The sequence below is a fragment of the Nycticebus coucang genome, chromosome X (assembly GCF_027406575.1).
Source record: "Nycticebus coucang isolate mNycCou1 chromosome X, mNycCou1.pri, whole genome shotgun sequence".
In the NCBI taxonomy this organism is placed as follows: domain Eukaryota; kingdom Metazoa; phylum Chordata; class Mammalia; order Primates; family Lorisidae; genus Nycticebus; species Nycticebus coucang.
The window spans coordinates 83,279,524-83,294,338 of record NC_069804.1 but is presented as its reverse complement, the minus strand read 5'-3'; the positions used below and the strand labels follow the sequence as shown (position 1 = coordinate 83,294,338).

The 14,815-nt window shown below is 39.0% G+C and overlaps 1 protein-coding gene across 3 annotated transcripts in view; it reads right to left on the bottom strand.

The window, feature by feature from the left end:
• Positions 1-14,815, bottom strand: part of CHIC1 (cysteine rich hydrophobic domain 1) — a 295,264-nt gene that overhangs the window by 52,533 nt on the left and 227,916 nt on the right. The window contains exon 4 of one of the 3 annotated variants that reach the window (XM_053580501.1): positions 14,711-14,786. The exons of the other annotated variants lie outside the window; for them this stretch is intronic. Coding sequence (XP_053436476.1) covers positions 14,718-14,786 — 69 coding nt within the window. The 3' untranslated portion in view covers positions 14,711-14,717. Of the gene's footprint in view, positions 1-14,710; positions 14,787-14,815 lie in introns of those variants that run through there. 3 annotated transcript variants of the gene reach the window in all.

Here is a 14,815-nt window from a genome sequence, read left to right as displayed (position 1 = left end):
TTTCAGATACATGTGGATTTAAAGCAACTAAAGTAAAAAAAGACAAAGACTGTCACTTTATGTTGGTCAAGGGAAAAATACAACAAGAAGACATTTCAATTCTAAATATCTATGCACCCAAATAAATGCTCCCAGATTCTTGAAACAGACCTTACTCCATCTGAGCAATATGATATCTGATAATACCATAATGACAGGGGACCTTAACACTCCTCTTACAGAGCTAGACAGATCCTCTAAAGAGAAATTAAACAAGGATATAAGAGATTTAAATGAGACCCTAGAACAACTGTGCTTGATAGATGCATATAGAACACTCCATCCCAAAAATAAAGAATATACATTCTTCTCATCACCCCATGGAACATTCTCCAAAATTTATCATATCCTGGGACACAAAACAAATATCAACAGAATCAAAAGAATAGAAATTTTACCGTGTATCTTCTCAGACCATAAGGCACTAAAGGTGGAACTCAACTCTAACAAAAATGCTCGCCCCCACCCAAAGGCATGGAAATTAAACAATCTTCTGTTGAATAACAGATGGGTGCAGGAAGAAATAAAACAGGAAATCATTAACTTCCTTGAGCATAACAACAATGAAGACACAAGCTACCAAAACCTGTGGGATACTGCAAAAGCAGTTTTGAGAGGAAAATTCATTGCTTTAGATGCCTACATTCGAAAAACAGAAAGAGAGCACATCAACAATCTCACAAGAGATCTTATGGAATTGGAAAAAGAAGAACAATCTAAGCCTAAACTCAGTAGAAGAAAAGAAATATCCAAAATCAAATCAGAGATCAATGAAATTAAAAACAAAAGAATCATTCAGAAAATTAATGAAACAAGGAGTTGGTTTTTTGAAAAAATAAATAAAATAGATAAACCATTGGCCAGACTAACGAGGAATAGAAAAGTAAAATCTCTAGTAACCTCAATCAGAAATGATAAAGGGGAAATAACAACTGATCCCACAGAGATACAAGAGATCATCTCTGAATACTACCAGAAATTCTATGCCCAGAAATTTGACATTGTGAAAGAAATGGATCAATATTTGTAATCACACCCTCTCCCTACACTCAGCCAGGAAGAAATAGAGCTCCTGAACAGACCAATTTCAAGCACTGAGATCAAAGAAACAATAAAAATTCTTCCAACCAAAAAATGCCCTGGTCCAGATGGCTTCACTCCAGAATTCTATCAATCCCTCAAGGAAGAGCTTGTTCCTGTACTGCAGAAATTATTCCAAAAAATTGAGGAAGAAGGAATCTTCCCCAACACATTCTATGAAGCAACATCACCCTGATACCAAAACCCGGAAAAGACCCAAACCAAAAGGAGAATTTCAGACCAATCTCACTCATGAATATAGATGCAAAAATTCTCAACAAAATCCTAGCCAATAGATTACAGCTTATCATCAAAAAAGCCATTCATCATGATCAAGTAGTCTTCATCCCAGGGATGCAAGGCTGGTTTAACATACGCGAGTCTATAAACGTTATCCACCATATTAACAGAGGCAAAAATAAAGATCACATGATCCTCTCAATAGATGCAGAAAAAGCATTTGATAAAATCCAGCATCCTTTTCTAATTAGAACACTAAAGAGTATAGGCATAGGTGGCACATTTCTAAAACTGATTGAAGCTATCTATGACAAACCCACAGCCAATATTTTACTGAGTGGACTAAAACTGAAAGCTTTTCCTCTTAGAACTGGAACCAGACAAGGTTGTCCTCTGTCACCTTTAGTATTCAACGTAGTGCTGGAAGTTCTAGCCAATACAATGAGGCAAGACAAGGAAATAAAGGGAATCCAAATGGGAGCAGAGGATGTCAAACTCTCCCTCTTTGCTGACGACATGATCTTATACTTAGAGAACCCTAAAGACTCAACCACAAGACTCCTAGAAGTCATCAAAAAATACAGTAATGTTTCAGGATATAAGATCAATGTCCACAAGTCAGTAGCCTTTGTGTACACCAATAACAGTCAAGATGAGAAGCTAATTAAGGACACAACTCCCTTCACCATAGTTTCAAAGAAAATGAAATACCTAGGAATATACCTAACGAAGGAGGTGAAGGACCTCTGTAAAGAAAACTATGAAATCCTCAGAAAGGAAATAGCAGAGGATATTAACAAATGGAAGAACATACCATGCTCATGGATGGGAAGAGTCAACATTGTTAAAATGTCTATATTTCCCAAAGCAATCTACCTATTCAATGCCATTCCTATCAAAATACCAACATCGTACTTTCAAGGTTTGGAAAAAATGATTCTGCATTTTGTATGGAACCGGAAAAAACCCCGTATAGCTAAGGCAGTTCTCTGTAACAAAAATAAAGCTGGGGGCATCAGTATACCAGATTTTAGTCTGTACTACAAAGCGATAGTGCTCAAGACAGCATGGTACTGGCACAAAAACAGAGACATAGACACTTGGAATCGAATTGAAAACCAAGAAATGAAACTAACATTTTACAACCATCTAAACTTTGATAAACCAAACAAGAACATACCTTGGGGAAAAGACTCACTATTCAATAAATGGTGTTGGGAGAACTGGATGTCTACATGTAAAAGACTGAAACTGGACCCACACCTTTCCCCACTCACAAAAATTGATTCAAGATGGATAAAGGACTTAAATTTAAGGCATGAAACAATAAAAATCGTCCAAGAAAGCATAGGAAAAACACTGGAAGATATTGGCCTGGGGAAAGACTTCATGAAGAAGACTGTCACGGCAATTGCAACCACAACAAAAATAAACAAATGGTACTTCATTAAACTCAAAAGCTTCTGTACAGCTAAGGAGACAATAACCAAAGCAAAGAGACAACCTACACAATGGGAAAGGATATTTGCATATTTTGAATCAGACAAAAGCTTGATAACTAGGATCTATAGAGAACTCAAATTAATCCACATGAAGAAAGCCAACAATCCCTTATCAATGGGCAAGGGCATGAATAGAACTTTCTCTAAAGACGACAGACGAATGGTAACAAACACATGAAAAAATGTTCATCATCTCTATATATTAGAGAAATGCAAATCAAAACAACCCTGAGATATCATCTAACCCCAGTGAGAATGGCCCACATCACAAAATCTCAAAACTGCAGATGCTGGCGTGGATGTGGAGAGAAGGGAACACTTTTACACTGCTGGTGGGACTGCAAACTAGTATAACCTTTCTGGAAGGAAGTATGGAGAAACCTCAAAGCACTCAAGCTAGACCTCCCATTTGATCCTGCAATCCCATTACTGGGCATCTACCCAGAAGGAAAGAAATCCTTTTATCATAAGGACACTTGTACTAGACTGTTTATTGCCGCTCAATTTACAATCGCCAAAATGTGGAACCAGCCTAAATGCCCACCACCCCAGGAATGGATTAACAAGCTGTGGTATATGTATACCATGGAATACTATTCTGCCATTAAAAAAAATGGAGACTTTACATCCTTCGTATTAACCTGGATGGACATGGAAGACATTATTCTTAGTAAAGCATCACAAGAATTGAGAAGCATGAATCCTATGTACTCAATTTTGATATGAGGACAATTAATGACAATTATGGTTATGGGGGGGGAAGCAGTAAGTGGGACGGAGGGAGGTTGGTGGGGCCTTGGTGTGTGTTACTTTTTATCGGGGCAAGACATGATTGCAAGAGGGACTTTACCTAACAATTGCAATCAGTGTAACCTGGCTTATTGTACCTTCAATGAATCCCCAACAATAAAAAAAAAAAAAAAGAAGATACTGGTTTGAGTTTATATATCCTGTTGGCCAACCTGTGCCTCTTTAGAGGACAATTTAAACTATTCACATTAAGTGAAAGAATTTATAAACATGTTGGTGTTTAGGGTGTCATGTTTTTCAAATGTCTAGTGGATATTTTTAATTCTTTCCCCACTGTGGAAGTTTGATTTTGTTCAATAATTTCTGAGTGAGTTTGCTTTGGTGTTAGAGCATTGTGCTGTTCATTGTGGAGGATGGGTCTGAGAATATCCTAGAGATCTGGTTTATTTATGGGAAATTTCTTCAACATGTGTTTGTCAGTACATTATTTGATTTTGGGGGGCAGAGACAAGAAGGCTGACTGAGGCCAGCTTTCCACAGAGGCTCCCATCTAGAAGGAGAGTTAAGAGACAGAAATTTAGCAAGTAACCTCGTGGATTTGAGCTGCAGCAGGAGAGAAGGTTGAAGAACGTACATCAACCCCTTTGAGGAGAGCTGCAACCCCAAGGATACAAACAAAAGGTATAAAATCCATTACCAAGTGGATGGGAGTCCCATCCCCCATGAGAATGGCTCAGAGTGCCCCACAAACAAACGAGCAGAGTTCTAAGTTCCTCCCATTACACTCCATGGGAGAGACCCTCTAAAAACTGGACCTACCTCCCCTATTAGGGTGCCACAGCATTCTCCTGCCAGGCATAAAACTGTATAAAACTATATATATTCTGTACCTCCAAATCTGAGCTCCCAGCACTCCCCTCCACTCTCATTCTGAGGTCTGGAGGCCTGTCCCCCAGCAGTCCAGATTCTTGGGTGATTTCTCGAGGGGTGTGGACAGGGCCTAAACTGCAGCTGGTCAGTGCTGACTCTGGGGCATGGGAGTGAGGAGAGGACGGTCGGCTGAGAGGGAACCATACCGGAGTGGCAGTGCCCCGAGGCGCAGAACAGCAGCCGTCTTTTGGAAATAATAGGGCTCACTCCCAGATATTCTGAAGCCACACCCTGTTTCCGACAAAGGTTTACTAACCAGAATCCACAGAGAACTCAAACGTATAAGCAAGAAAAAAACAAGTGATCTCATTGAAGTCTGGGCAAGGGACTTGAAGAGAAACTTCTCTGAAGAAGACAGGTGCATGGCCTGCAGACATATGAAAAAATGCTCATCATCTTTAATCATCAGAGAAATGCAAATCAAAACTACTTTGAGGTATCATCTAACTCCAGTAAGATTAGCCCATATCACAAAATCCCAAGACCAGAGATGTTGGCGTGGATCTGGAGAAAAGGGAACACTTCTATACTGCTGGTGGGAATGCAAGTTAATACATTCCTTTTGGAAAGATGTTTAGAGAACACTTAGAGATCTAAAAATAGATCTGCCATTCAATCCTATAATTCCTCTACTAGGCATATACCCAGAAGACCAAAAATCACAGTATAACAAAGATATTTGTACCAGAATATTTATTGCAGCCCAATTCAAAGGTAAGTCATGGGAAAAACCCAAGTGCCCATCGATCCATGAATGGATTAATAAATTGTGGTATATGTACACCATGGAATATTATGCAGCCTTAAAGAAAGATGGAGACTTTACCTCTTTCATGTTTACATGGATAGAGCTGGAACTTATTGTTCTTAGTAAAGTATCTCAAGAATGGAAGAAAAAGTATCCAATGTACTCAGCCCCACTATGAAACTAATTTATGGGTTTCATATGAAAGCTATAACCGAGTTATAACCTAAGAATATGGGGAATGGGGAGAGGGAGGGGTGGGAGGGGAGAGGATGGACAGAGGGAGGGTTATAGGTGGGATTACACCTGCGGTGCATCTTAGAATGGTACATGTGAAACTTATTAAATGTAGAATATAATTGCCTTAACACAATAACTAAGAAAATGCCAGGAAGGCTATATTAACCAGTGTGATGAAAACGTGTCAAACTATCTATAAAACCCACGTACGGTGCCCCCTGATTGCATTAATGTACACAGCTATGATTTAATATTAATAAAAAAAAAGAATGGAAGAAAAAGTATCCAACGTACTCATTCCTACTATGAAACTGATTTATGGCTTTATGGCTTTATGTATATTTATTTACAAATGTTGAACAAACCTTGAGACCCTGGGATAAAACTAACTTGCTCGTGCCGTATAATTTTTTTGATGTGTTGTTGGATTCTGTTTGCTAAGACCTTATTGAATATTTTTGCATCGATATCATTAATGATATTGGTCTATAATTTTCTTTCTTTATTGGATCATTTATTGGTTTGGAGATCAGTGTGATATTTGCTTCCTAAAATGTGTTGGTAAATAGTCCTTCTGTTTCTATGCTTTGGAAAATTTGTATAATATAGGTACTTGTTCCTCTGTAAAGGTTTGATAGAATTTGGATGTGAAGCCATTTGGTCCCAGACATTTCTTTTTTGGGAGATTTCGTATACTTGATGCTATTTCACTGATTGATATAGGTATATTCAAGATTTCTAATTCTTTTTAGTTGAGTCTAGGAAGGTCGCGTGCTTCCAGGTATTGGTCCATTTCCTTTAGATTTTCATGTTCTAAACAAAGACCACATGGTTCTCTCAATTGATGCAGAAAAAGGTTTTGATAATATCCAACATTCTTTCATGAGCAAAACACTTAAGATAATACACATAGAAGGGACATATTTTATTTATTTTCATTTATTTTTTCATGTATACATTAATGCATTTATGGGGTACAATGTGCTGATTTCATATAGAATTAGGAATGCTTACATCACACTGGTTAATATAACCCTCATTATGTTTACTTATTGTGTGAAGACATTTACACTCTATAATTAATAGATCTGACATGTACCCTTGCATTATGCACTATAGATGTGATCCCAACATTCACCCTTCCTCAAACTTATTTTCCCCTCCCCTCCCACTACCCCTCCTTCCACCTTCATTCTGGGTCATAGTTGTGATCTATTCTTCATATGAAAGTGTGAGTGATTGTAAATTGGAATCATAATAGTATTGAGTACACTGGATATTTTTTCTTTCATTCTTGAGATACTTTACTAAGTAGGATATGTTCTAGCTCCATCCATATAAATGTAAAAGAGGTCAATCTACATCTTTTTAAAGGCTGCATAATATTCCATGGTGTAGATATTCCACAATTTATTAATCCATTCATAAGTCAATGGGCACTTGGGCTTCTACCATGACTCAGCAATTATGAATTGGGCTGCAATAAACATTCTGGTACAGATGTCTTTGTTATATTGTGACTTTTGGTCTTCTGGGTATAAACCTAGTAAAGGAATTACAGGATCGAATGGCAGGTCTATTTTTAGGTCTCTAAGTATTCTCCAAACATCCTTCCAGAAGGAAGGGATTAGTGGGCATTCCCACCAGCAGTGTAGAAGTGTGCCCTTTCCTCCACATCCACGCCAACATTTCTGGTTTTGGGATTTTGTTATGTGGGCTACTCTTACTGGGGTTAGGTGATATCTCAGGGTAGTTTTGATTTGCATTGCTCTGATGATTAAGGATGATGAGCTTTTATTCATGTGTTTGTAGATTTTGTGTCGGTCTTCTTTAGGGAAGTTTCTCTTTAAGTCCCTTGCCCACCCTGAAATGGGGTCACGTGTTCTTTTCTTGCTAATAAATTTGAGTTCTCTGTAGATTCTGGTTATTAGACCTTTATCGGAAGTATAACCTGCAAATATTTTCTCCCATTCTGTCTGCTTGCTTTACTCACTATGTTCTTGGCTGCGAAGAAGCTTTTTAGTTTGATCAGGTCCCAGTAGTGTATTTTTGATACTGCTTCAATTGCCTGGGGAGTCCTCCTCATGAAATATTCACCCAGGCCGATTCCTTCAAGAGTTTTCCTGGCACGTTCTTCAAGTATTTTTATAGTTTCATGTCTTAAGTTTAAATCTTTTATCCAGTGAGAGTCTATCTTAGTTAATGGTGAAAGGTGTGGGTCCAGTTTCAATCTTATACAGGTTGCCAGCCAGTTTACCCAGCACCATTTGTTAAATAGGGAATCTTTTCCCCACTGAATGTTTTTAATTGGCTTGTTAAAGATCAAATAACGGTAAGTAGCTGGATTCATCTCTTGGTTCTCTATTCTGTTCCAGACATCTACTTCTCTGTTTCTGTGCCAGTACCATGCTGTTTTGATCACTATGGATTTATAGTACAGTCTCAGGTCTGGTAGCGTGATTCCTCCTGCTTTGTTTTTATTGCTCAGTAATGTTTTGGCTATTTGAGGTTTTTTCTGATTCCATATAAAACGAAGTATTATTTTTTCAAGATCTTTAAAGTATGACAATGGAGCTTTAATAGGAATTGCATTAAAATTATATATTGCTTTGGGCAGTATAGACATTTTAACAATGTTGATTCTTCCCAGCCATGAGCATGGTATGTTTTTCCATCTGTTAACATCTTTGGCTATTTCTTTTCTTAGAGTTTCATAGTTCTCTTTGTAGAGATCTTTCACGTTGTTTGTTAGGTATACTCCCAAATATTTCATCTTCTTTGGCACTACTGTGAAAGGAATAGAGTCCTTGACTGTTTTTTTGGCTTGGTTAATGTTGGTATATATAAAGGCTACAGATTTATGGGTGTTGATTTTGTAGCCTGAGACATTGCTATATTCCTTGATCACTTCTAAAAGTTTTGTAGTAGAATCCCTAGTGTTTTCCAGATATATGATCATATCATCTGTGAAGAGTGAAAGTTTGATCTCTTCTGACCCTATGTGGATACCCTTGATCGCCTTTTCTTCCCTAATTGCAATGGCTAAAAGTTCCATTACAATGTTAAAGAGCAATGGAGACAATGGGCAACCTTGCCGGGTTCCTGATCTTAGTGGAAATGATTTCAATTTAACTCCATTGAATACGATATTGTCTGTGGGTTTGCTGTAGATGGCCTCTATTAGTTTAAGAAATGTCCCTTCTATACCAATTTTCTTTAGTGCTCTGATCATGAAGGGATGCTGGATATTATCAAAAGCTTTTTCTGCATCAATTGAAAGAATCATATGGTCTTTATTTTTAAGTTTGTTATGTGTTCTATTACATTTATAGATTTACGTATATTGAACCAGCCTTGAGACCCTGGGATAAATCCGACTTGGTCATGGTGTATAATTTTTTGGATGTGTTGTTGGATTCTGTTTGTTAGGATCTTATTGAGTATTTTAGCATCTATATTCATTAGTGATATTGGCCTATAATTTTCTTTTCTTGTTGGGTCTTTCCCTGGTTTGGGTATGAAGGTGATGTTTGCTTCATAGAATGTGGTGAGTAATATTTCTTCTTTTTCTATATTTTGGAAGAGGTTTAGTAGTTCAGGTACTAGTTCTTTAAATGTTTGGTAGAATTCTGATGTAAAGCCATCTGGTCCTGGGCTTTTCTTTTTAGGGAGATTTTGTATAGCTGATGCTATTTCAGAACTTGATATAGGCCTGTTCAACATTTCCACTTCGTTCTGGCTAAGTCTTGGTAGGTGGCGTGCTTTCAGGTATTGGTCGATTTGTTTCAGATTTTCATATTTGTAAGAGCAGCATTTCTTGTAGTATTCGTTAAGGATTTTTTGTATTTCTGAAGGGTCTGTTTTATTTCATCATTACCATTTCTGATTGATAAAATTATAGATTTTATTCTTTTTTTCCTGGTTAGGTTGGCCAAAGGTTTATCTATTTTATTGATCTTTGCAAAAAACCAGCTTTTGGATTTATTGATCTGTTGTATAATTCTTTTGTTTTCAATTTCATTTAATTCTGCTCTGATTTTGATTATTTCTTTTCTTCTCCTGAGTTTGTGGTTGAAGTGTTCTTCTTTCTCCAGTTGCTTGAGATGTTCCATTAAGTTATTGACTTCCTCTCTTTCTGTTTTCTTGAGGAAGGCTTGCAGTGTTATAAATTTCCCTCTTAGGACTGCCTTTTCATTATCCCAGTGGTTCTGGTAATTTGTGTCTTGATTGTTGTTTTGTTCCAAAAATATGGTGATTTCCTTCTTAATCTCGTCAATAACCCATGTATCCTTCAGCATAAGCTTGTTTAGCTTCCATTTTTTTCGTATGGGTATTCAGGTTCCTGTTGTTATTTAGTTCAACTTTTATTCCATGATGGTCTGAGAAGATGCAAGGAATAATTTCTATTTTTTAAAATTTGCTGAGGTTAGATTTGTGGCCTAGGATGTGGTCGATTTTGGAGTATGTTCCATGGGCTGATGAGAAGAATGTGTATTCAGTTTTTTGGGGATGAAATGTTCTGTAGATGTGTGTTAAGTCCAGATGTTGAATGGTTGAGTTTAAATCTAAAATTTCTTTGCTTAGCTTCTTTTTGGAGGATCTATCCAGCACTGCTAAAGGGGTGTTAAAATCTCCAACTACTATGGAAGTGGAGGAAATCGAGTTTCTCATGTCTGTTAGAGTTTCTCTTATAAATTGAGGTGCATTGTGGTTGGGTGCATAAATATTAATAATTGAGATCTCATCATATTGAGTATTACCTTTAACAAATATGAAGTGTCCATCCTTATCCTTAATTATTTCGGTTGGTTTAAAGCCTATTGTGTCTGTGAACAGGATTGCAACGCATGCTTTTTTCTGATTTCCATTCGCCTGGAATATAGATGACCATCCCTTCACCTTGAGTCTACATCTGTCTTTTAATGTAAGATGCGATTCTTGAATGCAGCAGATATCTGGCTTGAGTTTTTGTATCCAGTCCGCCAACCTGTGTCTCTTTAGAAGGCAATTTAAACCATTCACATTAATTGAGAGTATTAATAAGCCTTTCGAGAGACTGGTGGACATTTTTAATCCTTTTGCAATTGTGGAAGTTGGAATTGGATCAAAAAATTTTTGGGTGGGTTTACTTTTGTGGTGGAGAATTATGCTGGTCTTTATGGAGGATAGGTCTAAGAATGTCCATTTCCAGTTGCTTGAGATGTCCCATTAAGTTTTTGACTTCCTCTCTTTTCGTTCCCTTAAAGAAGGCTTGCAATGCTATAAATTTCCCTCTTAGGACTGCTTTTGCAGTACCCTACAAGTTCTGATAATTCGTGTCTTCATTGTTTTGCTCCAAAAATTTGGCAATTTCCTTCTTAATCTCATCTATGACACAACTATCATTCAGCATAAGCTTATTTAGTTTACATATCTTTGTATGAGTATGCAGATATCTATTATTGGTGAGTTCAACTTTTATTGCATGATGATCTGAGAAAATACAAGGAATAATTTCTATACTTTTGAATTTGTTGACGTTAGAGTTGTAACCTAAGGTGTGACCAGTTTTGGAGGATGTTCCATGGGCTGATTAGAAGAATGTGTACTCAGTGTTGTTAGGATCAAATGTTCTGTAGATGTCTGTTAAATTCAATTGTTGTATGGTGAAATTTAAGTCCAAAATTTCTTTGCTTAGTTTCTGTTTTTCTTTTTTTTTTTTTTTTTTGTGGTTTTTGGCCAGGGCTAGGTTTGAACCTACTACCTCCGGCATATGGGACCAGCGCCCTACTCCTTGAGCCACAGGCGCCGCCCTGCTTAGTTTCTTTTTGGAAGATCTATCCAACACTGCCAAAGGGGTGTTAAAATCTCCAACTATTATGGTGCTGGAAGATATTAAAATGCTCATGTGTGTTAGCATCTGCCTTATAAATAAATTGAGGAACATTCTGGTTGGGTGCATAAATGTTAATAATTGACATCTCATCATGTTGAGTGTTTGCCTTAACAAATATGAAGTGACCATCCTTGTCTTTCCTTACTGTTGTTGGTTTAAAGCCTAATGTATCTGCAAATAAATTGTCACCCCTCCCTTTTTCTGATTTCTGTTTGCCTGGATTACAGATGTCCATCCTGTCATCCTGAGTCTATAATTATCTTTTAAGGTAAGATGAGATTCTTGTATGCAGCAGATATCTGGCCTGAGTTTTTGCATCCAGTTAGCCAACTGGTACCTCTTAAGAGGACAATTTAAGCCATTCACATTAATTGAGAGTATTGATAAGCCTGGTAATATCTTTGGTGTCAAGTTTTTCAAAAGTCCAGTGGACATTTTAAATCTTTTCACCACTGTGGAAATTAGGTTTTGGTCAGAAATTTCAGAGTAAGTTTACTTTGGTGGTAAAGCATTGTGCTGGTCATTATGGAGGATGGGTCTGAGAATATCCTGAAGAGGTAGTTTGGTTAGGGCAAATTTCTTTAACGTGTTTATGTCATTAAATTATTTAACTTCTCTGTGATAAATGAAGCTCAGTTTAGCTGGATATAGGATCCTGGGCTGAAATTTCTTTGTTTTAGGAGATTGAAGGTTGATGACCATCCTCTTCTGGCTTGAAAAGTTTCAGCAGAGAGATCTGCAGTCATTCTAATATTCTTCCCCTTGTAGATTATGGTTTTCTGATGTCTGGCTGCTTGCAGTATTTTCTTTCATATTAACTTTGGTGAAGTTAATTACAATGTGTCTATAAGATGCTTTATTTGGGTTGAGTCGTTCTGGGGTTCTGAAACTCTCTGCTATCTAAATTTCAGTATCTGTTGCCACGCTTGGGAAGTTGTCCTCAATTATCTCTTGGAGTAGAGTATCTGTGCCTTTTGGACCATCCTCTTCTTCAGGGATTCCTATAAGGTGAATGTTTGCTCTTTTGGAGTTGTCCCACAATTCTCTCAGGGAATGATCCGTTTTTGCTCTCCACTCTTTGTGAGTGTTTGGGAGTGTTCAAAAGTGTTGTCTTCAATGTCAGAGATCCTTTCTTCTACCTGCTCCATTATGTTACTGAGTGATTCTACTGTATTTCTCAAATCTTTGAGGGCTGCAAGTTCTTCCCTCAATGTGTCAACATCTTTGGTGATTTTGTCTTTGTATGCATTTAATTCTTGAGAGAACTTTTGAATTTTTCCTTGAATTTCTAATTCCATCTCTACCTCCATTCTCTTAATGTTATTTGCAATCCAAATTCTGAATTTGATTTCTGACATCTCAGGCATTTGTTTATGAATGGGGTCTTCTGTTGTGTCTCCTTTGTCATTCTACTCTGATTATTTGGGGAGTTGATCTACTCTGATTATTTATGTTGCTAGAGCTTTTCCACTGATTCCGCCCCACAATTATTTTTCACCATATGGCTAGAGAAGCTGGTAAGGTAGACTTGAGGGCTCCTGGATTTGTAATAAACCAGCCCTTTACCAAAGATTTGAGACTGCTGATTGTGGCTTTTCTCTTAGAGCTTTACAAAGGCCCCATTCAGTACCACAGCCTGAAACTCAGGGGACCTCCTTGGTGTGGTGGGGCTAGATGGCTCTGACCTATATTCAGCTAGTCTCTGTCCAATCCACGTGAATCAGTGGCTTTGGGCTGAAATCTCAGCTGTGGAGATATATAAGCAACTAAGACACCCTGCTCCTCCACAGGCAGCAAGTGGAAGAGGAGAATCCCACACTCCCACAACAACACAACCAGGTTACAACCTTGGTGGGTCACTGGGTTTTTGGCCTAGGTCTAGAGTTTCAAACCAAGGGTACTGGTCAACACAAACACAAATCAGCTGGGAGAGTTCAAAAGGTCTTTAGCATCTAGGCAGCGGGGTTCCACTGGCAGCTCAAGTGTAACTCACTCTGGTGCTCTGTGCAGTCAGAAAGTCCTGTCCGCCAAAATAGTCCAGCGTAGTTGGTGTCTCCTTCCCCACCTTGTTCCTCCATCACACCCAGGTACTGGTAGCTCCATGGGTCTGTGGCCCAGTTCCCTCCAATGAGCAAATGTGCCAGGGATTAGGGCCTGCCAGAGTCAGAGGGAAGTCAATGCCTCATCAGCCAAGTCACCACACTCTCCCACCAGACAGTTGTGGGAGTTGAAGTCTGATTACCTTGGGTGCTCAATGGAAACTGAGGAGTGTTCCACCTGAGCTCATTCCAAACCAGAGATTAACAAAGCAGCAAATGTTTTACACCCTCAGATACTGTGCCTCTGCCTCAGCTGCTCTGCTTCTCTGGTATCCCTGCAATGCGAGATGTTGCTCCCTCCAGCAGTCTATAGAACTGGGGAGGTGTCGCTCCAATATTTGACTCCAGTGGGATTGCTCTAGTAATGCTGCTGCTAGGTGGGAGGTGTTTCCACTTGGGTCCCTATGCCTCAGCAGTTCCTGAGTCTCCACCCATTGTACGGAGACCCAAGCATCCACCCGCTGCTGAGCTGCTTTTTCTCAGAGCCAAGCCAGACACCTTCCCCTCGTGCCTTTCTGCACTGTTACTGGATTCACAGTTACAGTGTAGGTGCACTACTTCAGACCATGCAATGCTCAGTCTTAACAAATAACTGTGAGCGTTCTGGTCTCTGCAGGGGTTGGGCTTCTAGACCACCAGGCCAGGGGGAAGGGTGGACTGGGAGTTCAAAGTGGCAGGGAAAATGTGTTATTTTTTGAGACAGAGCCTCAAGCTGTGGCCCTGGGTCACAGCTCACAGCAACCTCCAACTCCTGGGCTCAAGTGATTCTGCTGCCTCTGCCTCCCAAGTAGCTAGGACTACAAGTGCCAGCCACAATGACCTGCTATTTTTTGGTTACAGCTGTCATTGTTGTTTGTTGGGCCCGGTTTGGATTCGAACCAGCCAGCTTAGGTGTATGTGGCTGGCGCCTTAGCTGCTTGAGCCACAGGCACCGAGCTGGCAGGGAAAATATTTGCTCAACCTTCATGTCAGACAATAGAATGCCCAGGCTTACTGCAGGGATTCTCTGCAGAAGGACTCCCAGCTTCCAGCAACTCACTCCTGTGGGGTGAGAGAAGAGGACTTCAGTTCACTGCTCACTAGTAGAGATCTCACAAAAGCAAGCAAGCAACTCTTGGGGGAGGGGACAGACATGTGCCCTCTTTCTGGTGGGTTCTGTACCTGAAAATTGTTTCCTTGGAGTTGTAGCTTGCCTCAACACAGAAGACGTGCAACTATCAATATCTTCTCTGAGCTTGGCTCCCACCCTTCAGCTTTGTTGGGTTCTTTCTGACTGTTATCTCTCCCTGTGGATGGGAGTTTCTTTTGAAAGCTC